The sequence below is a fragment of the Mauremys mutica genome, chromosome 3 (genome assembly GCF_020497125.1).
Source record: "Mauremys mutica isolate MM-2020 ecotype Southern chromosome 3, ASM2049712v1, whole genome shotgun sequence".
Lineage (NCBI taxonomy): Eukaryota > Metazoa > Chordata > Testudines > Geoemydidae > Mauremys > Mauremys mutica.
Window position 1 is genome coordinate 202148196 of NC_059074.1, and position 14785 is coordinate 202162980.

The window sequence follows — 14785 nt, forward strand, 5'->3', positions numbered from 1 at the left end:
AGAGCCCCCTCAAATGTGGGATCTTAATATTGTCCTTACAAGCATCATGGAATCTCTTTTTGAATTTCTCGTGAATGCTGTTTACACCAACTTACTCTTTAGATGGTCTTTTTTATTGTGACGTCAGCGCTCGTAGCTGATGATCCTCACACAACATTCCACAGAGATAAGGAGATGTTGAGATCCCCTCTAAAATATTATTCCCAAAATTGTCAGATTTCCATTTAAATCAGTCTGTTTATCTCTCTGCTTTCATTCCAAAACACCATTCCTCTCCAGGGGAAACAAAACCTCACACTTTGGATCTTTTCAGAACCTTGTTATAATATTTTGATAGAACAAAGTCCTTTAGGTAAACTCCCTGTATTTGTTGCCAAAAGTAGTGCTGCTAAGGGAGAGGCCACTTCTTTCTAGAGAGTATCGAACTGGATTACCCAGTGTATCTATCACATGTTGTGAATGCTTCTTCCGCTAAGCCTCAAAACTCATTCCACTAAACCACAGTTTCTCCTTTGCATGCTTTAGAAACATCCCCATATCAGAGATCTGCAAGATAGCCACTTTGTTTAAACACTACGTCCTTGACTTCGCTGCAAGATCAGGTGCCAGATTTGGTAGGACAGTGTTAAAATCACTTTATTTACTGGCAGTTAGGATTGCACAATTCTACCTCCCATAATGGCATTGCTCATCAGTCACCGGGAGAGAGATCTCCATGGATGCATATTAAGAACAAACGGTTCTTCTTCGAGTGATGGTTCATATGCATATTCCACACATGGGATACATGTGTCTGTCATGTGCCTGAGTCCAGAATTTTTTTTGCAAGCCGTGTCCATTGGCATGCATGTGCGCTGTAGCTCTCCTTGTGCTCTGAACCAAGGGCATAAACGGTGGTGCGGGCTGACACTTGTCCAGTTCCTTCTTACTGCCGCAAGGTCTGAGTCAGAATCTTTGGTGTCGTCAGCACCTTTTTTACTGCATCATAGCTGTAACATATTGCAGATAGTTAGTTTTTTAGTAGCTTTAGTAGTTTTTATAGTATAGTCCAGTATAGTATAGTTAGAGAGCTTTCCCCCATTTCTTCCCCGCCCCGGGGCTTTTTCTCCCCAAGACATCTGGGATTATGCCCAGGGTTCCGGAGTTCAAAAACTGTGTCTTATGCTCTCACTCCTTTTTGGGAAGCGATGAGCATCGGAGCTGCCGCTATTGCTTGGGTGAGGCTAATGTTCTTGACGAGTGCAGCATCTGCCCTCCCTCCACCCCTTCCTCAGAACTCATGAGGGTTGGAAACTGAGACTTAGAAAACATCTCATGGAGAAGATAACAAAAAGGTCTTATTGTGTCCCCACCCCAGGTTCATACCTAAAATAGTTTCAGTGTTTCATGAGAGTCACCTTTCATGAACTGATCATTTTTTTTCCTACACCACATGCCTCATATGAGGAGAGATGGCTGCATTCTCTTGATAAAATAGCTTTGGCCTTTTATCTGCAAAGAACAAAGGATATTAGAAAGATGCCTAAAGTATTTATTTCCATAGCTGAGTAATCAAGCTGTATCAGCCCAGAGACTTTCAAAATGGATTTTGGATCGTATTACTCTTTGTTACCAACTAGCTTGTGTTCCTCCTCCAGAGTGGGTGAGGGTACATGTTGGGCAGGGCCGGCTCCAGACCCCAGCGCGCCAAGCGCGCGCTTGGGGCGGCGTCCCGCGGGAGGGTGGCAGGCGGTTCCGGCGGACCTCCCGCAGGCATGCCTGCGGAAGGTCCGCTGGTCCCGCGGCTCCGGTGGAGCATCCGCAGGCATGCCTGCGGAAGGTCCGCTGGTCCCGCGGCTCCGGTGGAGCATCCGCAGGCATGCCTGCGGGAGGTCCACCGGAGCCGCGGGACCAGCGGACCCTCCGCAGGCATGTCTGCGAGAGGTCCACGGGACCGGCGACCGGCAGAGCGCCCCCCGCGGCGTGCCGCCCTGCTTGGGGCGGCGGAAATCCTAGAGCCGCCCCTGATGTTGGGTACAGATAGGGACTACACATCTCTAAGAATCTTCTGTTACAGGTAAGTAACCTCCATTTACTTAACTTCTAGTAACTAGTAACCTTTAGATGTTGTCATCTGCTGGATCCCCCCACTCACCCTCTCTCTGCTTTTTTTGGAGTGTTCGTTAACTGTGGTTGTGAATTAGCAAGTAAACTGAGGGACTGATGCAACCACTCTGCACTTTATGCCCTCGGGTAGGGATGGGAAGGGGGCAAGCACATGAATGTTGCAGGCACAGCTCAACAGATGCTGCTATTCAAAGATTCTGATCTTACATGCCCACATCTAGATCCACACAGACAAAACTTCTCAAAGAATCAGTTACCATAAGGTAAGTAACAGTTTTTCATACTTTTTTTGCTATTATGCTAGACAATATTTTATATTGAATAGTGTTGTCATGGATTTACTGCGGTATTCTCTAGAACAAAACAACTAAACGTGTTATTAGAGATGTGATAACCCCATTCATGTTCACATTTTGTTCTGAAAAGACACATGTTTATAGGTATCTTTAGAAAATCAAAATAGAAATTTATTTTTCAGAAGTTGAGCTGAACAAATGTGATTTGTATTTTTTTTTCCCTCTCTACTAGGTTTGAGTGGCCGTTTTTTTGTCACCACACTTCCTACTATTTACCAGTAAGTCTCTATCAGACAGGAATCAAAGCTGTCAGTTTCCATACAGATGAAGCATCATGCAGAGCCTGTGAACAGATGCAAATTAAAATGATTCCTTACATACGGTTGTTGATAGCCACCACCTGTTGAACATAATTCTGGCATAGTGTATGTTATGTGACATAATTCTCCTCACTTTCCCCAGAGCATTAGCTGTTGCAGTGGCTAAGAACAAGACTTGCAGTTTATTTTCCTTCTCTGCTAAGGCTGTTGGAGGGTGTGGGATGAGTGGTTATTGCTATAAGAAGTCCTGTGTCTGTCTGTTTTGTGTTTTAATTTATGGGATAAGCATCCAGAACCCTGGATAGCTGCTATAGGTTTTGTTTTTTTTAATTGAAGAAATAAATTTTAGAGCTTAAAATATCTTTGTAAAACAGTTTTTTTGTTCCAAGACAAAATAGCCTTGCTGTGCATATGTAGTTCAGATTAATATAATTTAAATCAGCTATTTCTTAAAGACAATTTTAACTGCATTTTTGCCAACTAATGCTATAGTTTAAATTTGCACAAAGATTTTCCTCTGTTCTCACTTGGTTGTGGTTTTCCTAGAAATTTTCATTTTGAGTTGAGATTTACTGTGACTGTATCATCCCAAAGTGAGAATTTTGTTGGAAAATGTATGTAATCATGAAGTCTGAAGGGAATTATTTGAGCAGGAAAAATAGGAATGTTAATATAACATTAAGGTTGCAAATATAAACATATCAGGAGACTGAAGTCTGGGTTTTCATCTCAACAGTAACTTGCTCGCACTGCATATATGTAGTACTGGATTTTTTATTACTAGATTGTTTTTAAATGTATGAAACTTAAAAATAACTCTCTCTAATGTGTGCACATACCGTGTGTGTGTGCGCGCGCGCACATTCCAAATTCTGCTTGCAACTTTGGTCTTAAACTGGTATAATTGAAAGCAGAATGGGGGTATGAATGGACAAAGAGAACACTCTAATTCTCTGAAATGTAATTCAAGCTTTGGGCTAAAACTTTTGTTTGTGATAACACAGGTAAATTCCTCACTTAAAGTTGTTTCCAAGAAAAATAGTGTCTGTAAATGCCTTGTTTATGCATAACATAATTAAAAACATTCATGGAAGAGATTGTAAGGTGTACACCCCCTCATCTTTCCGCTCCATTATGTTGTAAGAATCCTTCAGATAAATGCACATAAATAATGTGTCACACAGTTAGGTCTATTATAATAAACTGATTTTTAAAAATAAAAAAGCTAAAGGCTATTTCAGAGGAGCCTGAGGAAGCCAGGTGCCTGAATTCTATTGAATTTGAATGAGATTCAGAATCCCAACATTTTTAGGTTTCTCAGAAAATCGCTGTCATAATGATGTGTATATGTGGGTATATTTCTTTTAAAAAGATGTTTAATCCCTCAGGATTGTTTAGTTTGTAAGAGTTCATGAAGTGAAGTATTCATAATTTTTTTGGAACCCTAATTTACCATCGAGGGTCACATTTTGTTGGAGTGCAGGTCAAGCTTCATAAGTGGCACCAGTACCTCTTATGCTGGGTAATTCATTTTGGCTGCAAAGGCAGTTTCTTATAATAAAGGGCATTATTGTAATTACCATGTGTCTGCTCCTCAGTGCGATGGATGGAGTATTTCGCAGATATCGTGGCTCAAGGACGTCGGAAGACCTTCAAGGCTATATCCTAGAGAGAAAATGGGAAGCTGTAGAACCCGTAGCTGGATGGAAATCCCCATCTTCTATAATGTAACTAGAGTATAATTTTAACTTAAAAATAAATGTTTTTTTGACGTTACTAATAAAAGGTGCTAGACTGATAGCATTAAAGACTGAAGTCCTTGTCCACTGGACAAACATAGCATAGGTATTGGCAATCTAAGCTTCTGCAAGCTACCCTGCTATGGTGCCTCAGCCCTGACCCTTTGATGTGTGAGCAGTTTATTTTCCTTGCCTATTCAGTCCTTGACATCTTTAAGATTTGTACATTTTAAATACAGAGAGTTCTTTGAAGGTGAAAAGCATAACTGCTCAGCATTATTATTAACAGGGATGGCAGTTTTTATGTCCACTGAGTATTGGAATGAAACGGTTTTGTTATGCAGGTCTGCCATATAATGACTTCTGGTCACGTGGGCTATTTTGACTCACTAAAAATCCCTGTAGTTAAGTGACTAGCAAATACCTCAAAGTGCAGTTTTCCTTTCTTTGTTCCTGAATGGTAGGAGATAAAACGTAGTGCTAGACTAAGGTATTTTCCTGTAATCTGCTGTGTTTACATAGGGTTTTCTTTGAAGGGAAAGCCACACTTTTACCATCTGAGATGGTGATGAAACAATGAATCATATTTGTGTTGGACTCCTTTTTTACCTTAGCATAAGAGAGTCCTTTGGTCATCATGAGTGAAATTCACATGAGGTGTGGAGAGCCCCAGCATAAACCCCTTTTTGCTGTTTAAGAGCTGGGAAGGCTATAGGAGTTCTACAAGTATAAGGAGCCTCTCCTACTCCAAATAGGCTAGTGTATGTTTGAGGCTGGGCTGGTGAAGAACCACAGGATCCATGGCTGTGCCCTGCATGGGGGTTACAAAAAGGCAGTAGTGGCTGTTCTGCCTATTGAATGAAGTAGTGGCTGTGGACAACTGTCTGTTTGAATTTCTTCTCCCAAGCCTCTACTTAGTGCCCTCTACAAAGCTTGGCTTAACTCAGGCTAAGTGCAGGAGGGGTGACTTTCATCCTGTGTTCACTAATGTGCAATATAAATTTCTGTTTGAACGGCTGGATGTGATAGATGTTGGAAATTTTACATCCATCAGTTTTCATTCAATTTGTACAGTATGTCATGCATCGAACACTTATCTAGAGTGTGTCCTTTTCTTTCTTAGGATGCATGGAATGGCAGGTCTTTTTCATTTCTCTGGATGGATCAGGGTAAGTAACACTAACCACTATTGTAGCGTTTAAGATCCGAGGAAAAAGTATATCAAACAATGTTTAAACAGATATTTGACAGCCTTATATATAACTTACATTTTTCTTATTGTGGCTGGCTATGCCCTTGATGTATTCCTGTGTCCTTATAACTGAAGGCAGAAATCGTGCCCAGCTAATGAATTGTTTGCCAAAAATGACATTTTAAGGTTATAGATAAGATTATGATCAATGGCAAAGAGTACTCTCTGTTCAGTGTTATCTTAATATTGGTTAGCAGCGCTAATAAAATGATCCATCCTAAAATTTAATTCTGTACCGGTACTGGGAGTTGCTCTAGTCTGATTATTACCATTTTGCAGAATATATTTTGCATTCACACTAGAGCTAGGATGCCATCACATTCTCTAGATGATTCTCTTCTTAATATTTATATTTTAGGAGTGGATTGGTGAGATTCTGTGGCCTGCAGTTTTCAGGAGATCAGACTAGATGATCATGCTAGTCCTTTCTAACCTTAAAGTCTGAGGGCATGGCTACACTTGCAGATGTAGAGCACGTTGAGTTAAACTGGCCCTTGAAGAGCGCAGTAGGGAAAGCGCTGTAGTCTGTCCACACTGACAGCTTCAAGCACACTGGCGTAGCCACATTTGCAGCACTTGCAGCGGCGTTGGGAGTGGTGCATTAGGGGCAGCTATGCCAGCATGCAAGTGACTGCAACGTGCTTTTCAAATGGGGGGTGGGATGGAGTGGAGTGGAGTGTGATAGGGAGTGTGTTGTGTGTATGTGTGGGGAGACAGAGTGTGTTTTTGGAGGGCTGAGAGCATGTCAGCATGCAGTCTTGTAAGTTCAAACAGCGGCAGACCCCCCTCTCCCCCACCTCTCTCTCTCACATAGCATTCCACACTAATGGTTGCTTTGTCTCGGAGCAGATAAGCACCAGCTGTCAGAAACGGAGCTTTTGAAGGGCATATCCGCATTCCTACAGTGATTCAAAACAATGACAAGAGTGGCCACTTGACTTAAGGGGATTATGGGATGTTTCCGGAAGCTGATCAGAGCGTAGTAATGCAACACCCCGTTCACAGTGGGGGTGATGGCAGTGCTCTACTGGGGGTGATGGCAGACGGAAATATTGCTTAAAGGGCACCCTTTAGAAGATGCGATGGCAGAATCCAGTACACAAATACACATACATCCAGCGCTCAGAAACACGAGTCTTTCCTCCCTGTGAGTCTAATGCACATGGTATTGTGAACAAACCAGGTTTTTTCTAAAAGGTTGAAGATAACAGAATCATTGATTTCCCTAAGTCCCATAGTACTTGCGTTCTATTAATCAGGCAAAACTAGGTTGATCAGTATGCTCTATCAAGCATGCAGTTGTAATGAAGTACAGAGCTGCTCATAAGTGTGTCACTAGAGCACAAGCAGTGGGTTTCAGCTTCCTTTGAAGGAGAGGCCACATATACCAGAGTAACTTGCAACTCCTAAAGAAGGAAGGCAGAAAAGTGGGCTTTGCAGCAAATTAAAAGAGTGAACTGAAGGGAAGGGAGGCTGAGCAGCTGAATTCCACGAAGGTAGGTTGAGCTACTCGTTAGTTGTGCCCTTGGATGGAATAGTGAATGGCATAGCTTATTGCTCTTTCTCATTCCTTTCTTAGTTGGTGCAAATCTTTTCTATGCCATTTTACAGGAGGGCACTTTTAAGATTCAGTGGTTACATGACTTGCACACTGTTGTGCATCAGTGCATTGTACAAGTTGAATTGGACACTTGGATGGATAACAAGAATATCCAGAGTTTATGGAATATATTTTTAAAAAGAGGTTTCAGAAGGAATATAAAACCTTTTATTTCATGCATGAAAGCCAGTCTAAACTATAGGGATTAGGAGGAGACATTCTCTTGAGGACAGTAGATTATCCTACATCTATGTATTATAAGGTTTCTTGTATCTTCCTCTGAAGTATCTGCTGCCAGCCAGTGTTAGAGACAGGGTAATGACTATGGGTCTGAAGCACGATGGCAGTTCTTATGTTGATTAGAAATTGGGGTAGAAGTCCCCTGAATTGTAAACTTCCTTGTGATGCTAATTGCTGCATGACTATGCGCAGATCACATAATGACGTTTTTAATTTGTTCTACTAGGGCCCCTAACATTGCTAACACTGATGGATCTGCATGATAGTGCTGAGCACAGGGATCAGATCGTTAGGATAATCTGAAGCCTTAAATTTGTTAATATTGTCCTTTTGCTGGTTTCTGAGCAAAAGTAGATGTCAAGGACTGCGTGCTACAAGACCTAGGCAAGAGAGTGAAAAAGATTCAAGTCAGTAATGTGAAGATCACTATATGTAATTATTTCCTTATGACATGGCTTTCTTTTCTTTAATATAAAGCATTGGGTTTACCCTTAAAAGTGCATGTACAACTTGAGTACATATTTATGCGCATGTGCCCTCTTACAAATGTAGGCCCTGTCTCTGTCCCTTCCAGTATGACGAATGGAGTGTGGAAATTGCATTGTAAATTAGTGATGGAGCCAATAGGAAATTTCAATTCAGGAAGATTTGATGTTGTAGCACTAATCACTGCAAGTATTACAGGAAGGAAAAATTGTAGTTTCCTTCCTGAAACAGCTTTTACATGTAGAATTATTAAATAAGAAAAACAAATGGTTTGATTTTATCACTATCATATGTCTCATAAGAATTACAGTATCAGTAGGCTTAAGTATAGTGTGGAAGAGCATGAGGGCAAAGGGGGAAGATTCTTTTAATGTAAATAGTGGCTGTTGCATGAAAGGTCTCAACTGGGAATTAATTTGAGAAGAACAGTTTACAGAATGGGTGGCTTCAGAATAAATAATTAGCCTTCTTTTCTTACGGCGCAGAGTACTAAGTATATGTAATACGAGCATATTAAATCTGTTTTTTCTCCTTCTGCAGCAAATTCACAGCTACTTCACAGGCACTCTTGGAATTCATGTCTGGGGTTCTTATGCAATCTTCATTTTATCCACCCTGTTGATTGGCCTGATCCTGGGTTTGGTAAGAAAGCAAAATTTTCCTCTTTAAAGCAATGAGTTCACGTTTGGCTGTAAAAATTATCTAGAGATTTTGCTTTACAGTAATTGCTGAAAAAAACCCAGGAAGGGTATTTTATTTTTAATGAAGGGCTATAAGGTGGCTCTTTTGTAATACTTAAAATTAAATGTTTGTTTTAATGTGTACGTAGTATATATAATGGCTCTAAACTGTCTTCATAGGGCTGCAAAGAAGAAAACATGTCCCATTAATGGCTGCAGCTACTGTCACAGTAAGATCTTGATACTAAATAGCATCAAGGTACTTCTGTGAATATTCCTCACCTCTGTGGTGTAGGTAGCAGCTGTTTTGTGGGATACTCTGCAGACTGACCTCAGCCCCTGCATCCACACTTTCTGTATGGGAGGAATAAGAGGCACCCTGCCACCAGCCCCTGAACTAGTTCCCTAAATTGGTCGCATTCATGAACAAGATGCTACTGTCCTGTTACCTGGTATGATGAGGTCCTAGCTTTAAAGTTCTACAGTAGGTGGGACTCAGACCTCAGGGTTGGTCTACCCTATGGAGTTAGGTTGAAGTAAGGCAGTTTACGTTGACCTAACTATGTCAGCGTCTACACTACACCCTGCTCCCGCCAGCGTAAGTGCCCTACTGCACTGACGTAATAACTCCACCTCCACGAGAGGCGTAGGGCTTATGTCGGTGTAGTTAGGGCAATGTTGATGCAGACTCTGGGGTACTTACTGCTGGAGCCATGAAATTGACAAGAAAGGCTAATAGGTTCCCTGCTGAGAACCCTGGGCCTGGCTCACAGCTCGGGCTGACGCCCCGTGGCAGGTGTGTGGCTCCAACTAGAGCCTGGCTGCCCCCTGGGCTCCCGGCTACCTGCTCCCAGTAGGCTGCTGCCCTAGCTCCCTTCTCCCTGCTGGGAGCCTGCTGCCCTCCAGGCTCCCAGTGGGCTGCTGCCTGGGCTCCCCGCACCCCATGGGGACCCCTGCTTCCTCCGGCTCCCTGATCTCAGTCGGGCTGCTGCCCAGGCATCCTGCTCCCAGCCCAGCTGCTGGGTGCTGAAATCCCAGGCTCTCAGCTCCGCAGGGAGTGCCGCTGCAATAGCAGCATGAAATTGACAAGAACGTCCCTGTCATTGCTGGTAGGCATTGTGCTGTGAAATTGAGCCTGCATGGGGCTCATAGCTGGGGCTGTCACCCCAGGGTGGATAGGGGGCTCCAGCTGTGAGCCCCGCATGCCTGTCAGTGCCTCACACTTGCCCCACTGCAGTCAGTGCAAGTGTTCCTGGTGAGAACGTGCTCCACTGGCAGGAGGAGAGTAGTGTGGACACCACCAGCCGATTGAATTATTGTGGTGGCTGTAGGTTAACCTACATTAAGTTGACCTATTTTTTTAATGTAGACAAGCCCTCGTATGTAGTTCAGCATCTAACCCTTGAAACAGAGACCATTGGTTAAGTACTTGCAGTATCTCATAGCAGGGTATGGAGAATGCCTGGTATGACAGCGAAGCTGACATTGCCATCCCACCATGGTTATAGTTGCTTCCTATTACTGGTTGATGTATATCTGGAGAACCAAAGTATAAGCACCTGTATTTACACCCATTCAATCATTTCTTGTTTAGTGTCCCCCTCTCCCAATCTGTCCCCCCTCCATCCCTTTGTTGCTGCATTCACTACACATGTACATTCCTGGAGGTGGTGTTCTGAGCTAGCTTATTTCCTTCTCTCATAAGTGAACATCCAAGTATTTCTCACGTTTTTAAGGATCCCAGTTAAGTTACAGAATGGATGCGTGTTTAAAGTTTACCACTTACAAATATATTTACCTTTCAAACAAAAAACCTTTAAAATTAGTTCCTCTAGCCGCAATATTTTCATTTACCCTGCTGATGTCATCACTAACATCAAAAAACTGTACTGTAAGCAAAGCTTTCTTAGGGCATGTTCCCACTCTGGGTAACAGAGCACTAACTCCAGCTGGAGCAGGAATGTCTATACAGCTGTGGTTAGCACCAGAGTGTGAGCCTCCTGAACCTGAGGGTACATCCAGACTACTTGAGGGTACGTCCAGCGATCGATTTCTCGGGGATCGATATATCACGTCTCATCTAGACGCGATATATTGATCCCCAAACGCGCTCCCGTCGACTCCGGAACTCCACCGGCGTGAGCGACAGTAGCGGAGTCGACATGGGGAGCCGCGGACGTCGATCCCGCACCGTGAGGACCCGAGGTAAATAGATCTAAGATACTTCGACTTCAGCTACGCTATTCACGTAGCTGAAGTTGCGTATCTTAGATCGATATCCCCCCCAGTGTAGATCAGCCCTTAGTCTGTCGACCTGGGCTCTGATACTTGCTGCTGCAGCTTTTTGTGTGTGTGTGTGTAATGTAGACATACCTTTAGAGCCCTGCTGAGCACATATTACTCAGACAACGCTCAGTGGAAGATTTGCCTGAACAAGGAGAGTTGCGTGGAGGCCTTATGTGACCGCAGTCAGCAGCAGTAAGGGAAGGAACAGAATGTGGGTTATACTAGCTAAACAAGGAAGCCAGTCTTCAGATAGCTTGTTTTAAAATGTAAACAGATTAGTTAGTTTTTTGAACTCTAGTCTTCCTCATCATATTCTGTCAGCCTCTTTTCCTTAGCCTCTCAAACTTGCAATCTTTGACTTTTCTTTGTCCTTCTCAGCCCTAGGGTTTTTGCCAAATCAGTCAGTTATACATAATCTTCAAAATCCACTCCTTCCTCTGCATCCATATTACTAAAACTCTTGTCCATGCCCACATCATCTCTTGCCTAAACTGTTGCAACCTTTTCCATTCAGCTCTCCGTAGTTCCAGTTCAAGGACACACTTCCTTGTCCGTAGCTCTGATCTTGGTCCAGTGTTTGAGTTCCTTCACAGTGCTCCCATCTCATTCAAACTTCTCTTCCTCAGATCCAACGCTGTTCATGATGATGCTTCTTTGTGTACCACTGATTTTCTCTCAAGACATCTCTTTATGCTCAGCTTGCCTTGCCAATCCCAATTATATAATTTTAGAATGTATTACATTTTTAAACCAGTCTGCACGTATGTTCTCTTATTGGTTTCAATGTTGCTATATTGTTGGGCTTTCTCAAAAGCTAAGTAACAGATGGTGCAACAATACTGAATTAGAACAGGATAGATTGTTCAAAATTTGAGAGCTATTTTTTTCTTCTTTACCCATTTTCCTGTTTAGAGGTTTAGTTTATTTCCCAGTTCTCAACTCTGAAAGAGGAAGTTATGGGAGTAATCTTAGTTGTCTTGGTTATTTGACAAACCAAAAAAAGATTTGCAAAGAAGTGATAGACATTTTTAATTGTTTTTAGCTCTCTTTTAATACTGTTTCAAAATATAATGATCTCCTAAATAGCAGTTTATTAAATAGTCAAGCTGTTCTGTTCTGTCAGTTGTCGTGTCATCACACACCTCTTCCGTACTTTACGAAGGAATTACTGATCTTGTGTAAAAAGAACAGGGGTACTTGTGACACCTTAGAGACTAACAAATTTATTTGAGCATAAGCTTTCGTGGGCTAAAACCCACTTCATCGGATGCATGCAGTGGAAAATCACACACACACACACACACACACACACACACACACACACGAAACAATGGGTGTTACCATATACACTATAATGACAGTGATCAGTTACGATGAGCTGTTACCAGCAGGAGAGAGAGAAAACTTTTTGTAGTGGTAATCAAAATGGCCCATTTCCAGCAGTTGACAAGAAGGTGTGAGGAACTGTAGGGGGAAGAAATAAACATGGGGAAATAGTTTTACCTTGTGTAATGACCCATCCACTACCAGTCTTTATTCAAGCCTAATTTAATGATGTCCAATTTGCAAATTAATTCCAATTCAGCAGTGTCTCGTTGGAGTCTGTTTTTGAAGTTTCTTTGTTGTAATATTGCGACTTTTAGGTCTGTAATCGAGTGACCAGGGAGATTGAAGTGTTCGCCAACTGTTTTTTGAATGTTATAATTCTTGACGTCTGATTTGTGTCCACTTATTCTTTTACATAGAGACTGTCCGGTTTGGCCAATGTACATGGCAGAGGGGCATTGCTGACACATGATGGCATATATCATATTGGTAGATCTTGTGTGTGACCTTCTTGCAACACTTGTAGAACCTACAAACACTTTCTTCCCTTTCATTCCTGTTGCAGGTTTAAATATTATCCATTCTAGAGCAGAGACTTCTTTTGACTTCAGTAATTATCCTAGGCAGGGATCAGGGCTCATTGGTTCAATCCAGTTAGGTTTTTCTTTGATCTTTTTGTCTACATGGATGGAGTAAAAATATTCTTTTAAATTGACTAAAATTTAGTAGTAGTAAATAACTTCACAAGGTGTACCATTATACTGAAAGTTTCCATGTTTACAGGTAAATATTTGGCTCTTTTACATACCCATCTGATTCAGTTTTTCTGAAAGCACAACCACTGTGGAAAAGATTGTGCATAGTAGGTGGAATGGAGATATATATGTAGCATTGTAGTGCTTGCAGTGCCAGTATCTACCCATACTGTTGCTCAAAAACCAGAAACAGTGAAAAATAATCTTATACTAAGGATCAGTTATAGTGAAAGCATAAAGTCACTTTGATTCACTCTGTGATGTTATAATTAATTAAATTTCAAGGTTTGACTTTTGGTCGTTTTGTGGGGGAGGAGCCCAGATTGAAAGAGGCTTTCTGTAATTTCATTGTGTATGAAGATGTTTGCTTTTAAGAGTGGTACATAATTTCTGTTTTGATATTTTAGTCTATACTAAAACTTCATTTCCCACTGTTTCCTCCATGTGTTCCATCCTGGTTTGAGTCCCCCTTGGTGAATCAAAATCAAGCATCTGTGACATTGCCATCTGTTGTACTGAGCAAAACTGACACCCAAGAGTCTTCTGAAATCCCCAGATGGTCACAGAACTACAGTTGCTGAAAAAAGTACTTACAGTAGAGACTTGTACAACATAGGTAACATACCTGTACGCTGAGGACCAGATTCTAGAACCTCCTGTGATATCTGGGTATTAACTCAAGGACTGTGTTAAGATTGTGTCTGGAAGTGAGAAAATGTAAGACCGGAAATTAATCAAAATTGGTGTGTTGGATAATTGGCCTAATTGGTGGTCAAAAGAATGAGGGGATGGGCTGTTCCACCCACCATTCCCTTTTGGGATATCTCCTGGGACTAAAGGCCTTCGTTATCCTGATCCTGAGAGATGTCCTGCCCAGACCAAACCAGAGAGGAACCCAGATGACATTGCCATCTCTGCTGGCTCCAGCTGAATCCCAAACATCTGGGATGAAATGGGATTGGATTTTTACAGTAACAGCTCGAGCCCATCTCAACTAATTTTTCACTTTTCTCCAAAAAGACAGGTTTCAGAGTGGTAGCCATGCTGGTCTGTATCAGCAAAAAGAACGAGGAGTTACTTGCGGCACCTTAGAGACTAACCCATTTCATCGTATGCATGCAGTGGAAAATACAGTAGGAAGATATATACACACAGAGAACATGAAAAAATGGGTGTTGCCATACCAGCTATAACGAGACTAATCAATTAAGGTGGGCTATTATCAGCAGGAGGGAAAAAACTTTTGTAGTGATAATCAGGATGGCCCATTTCCAATAGTTGACAAGAAGGTGTGAGTAACAGTAGGAGAAAAAAATAGCACGTGGAAAAAGTTTTACTTTGTGTAATGACCCATCCACTCCCAGCCTAATTTAATGGTGTCCAGTTTGCAAATTAATTCCAATTCAGCAGTTTCTCTTTGGAGTCTGTTTTTGAATTTTTTGTTGTTGGAGTATTGCAACTTGTAGGTCTGTGATTGAGGGACCAGGGAGGTTGAAGTGTTCTCCGACTGGTTTTTGAATGTTATAATTCTTGATGTCTGATTTGTGTCCATTTATTCTTTTGTGTAGCGACTGTCTGGTTTGGCCAGTGTACATGGCAGAGGGGCATTGCTGGCACATATCACATTGGTAGATGTGCAAGTGAATGAGCCTGTGATGGTGTGGCTGATGTGATTAGGTCCTATGATGGTGTCCCTTGA

The 14785-nt window shown here is 42.0% G+C and overlaps 1 protein-coding gene across 2 annotated transcripts in view; it reads left to right on the forward strand.

The window, feature by feature from the left end:
* The window catches only part of TMX4 (thioredoxin related transmembrane protein 4), a 52505-nt gene that overhangs the window by 25681 nt on the left and 12039 nt on the right, over positions 1–14785 (forward strand). For both annotated transcript variants that reach the window (XM_045010786.1, XM_045010787.1), the window contains exons 3-6: positions 2635–2680; positions 4321–4449; positions 5585–5630; positions 8580–8681. In XM_045010786.1, the coding sequence (XP_044866721.1) occupies positions 2635–2680; positions 4321–4449; positions 5585–5630; positions 8580–8681 (323 nt within the window). The remainder of the gene's footprint in view (positions 1–2634; positions 2681–4320; positions 4450–5584; positions 5631–8579; positions 8682–14785) is intronic.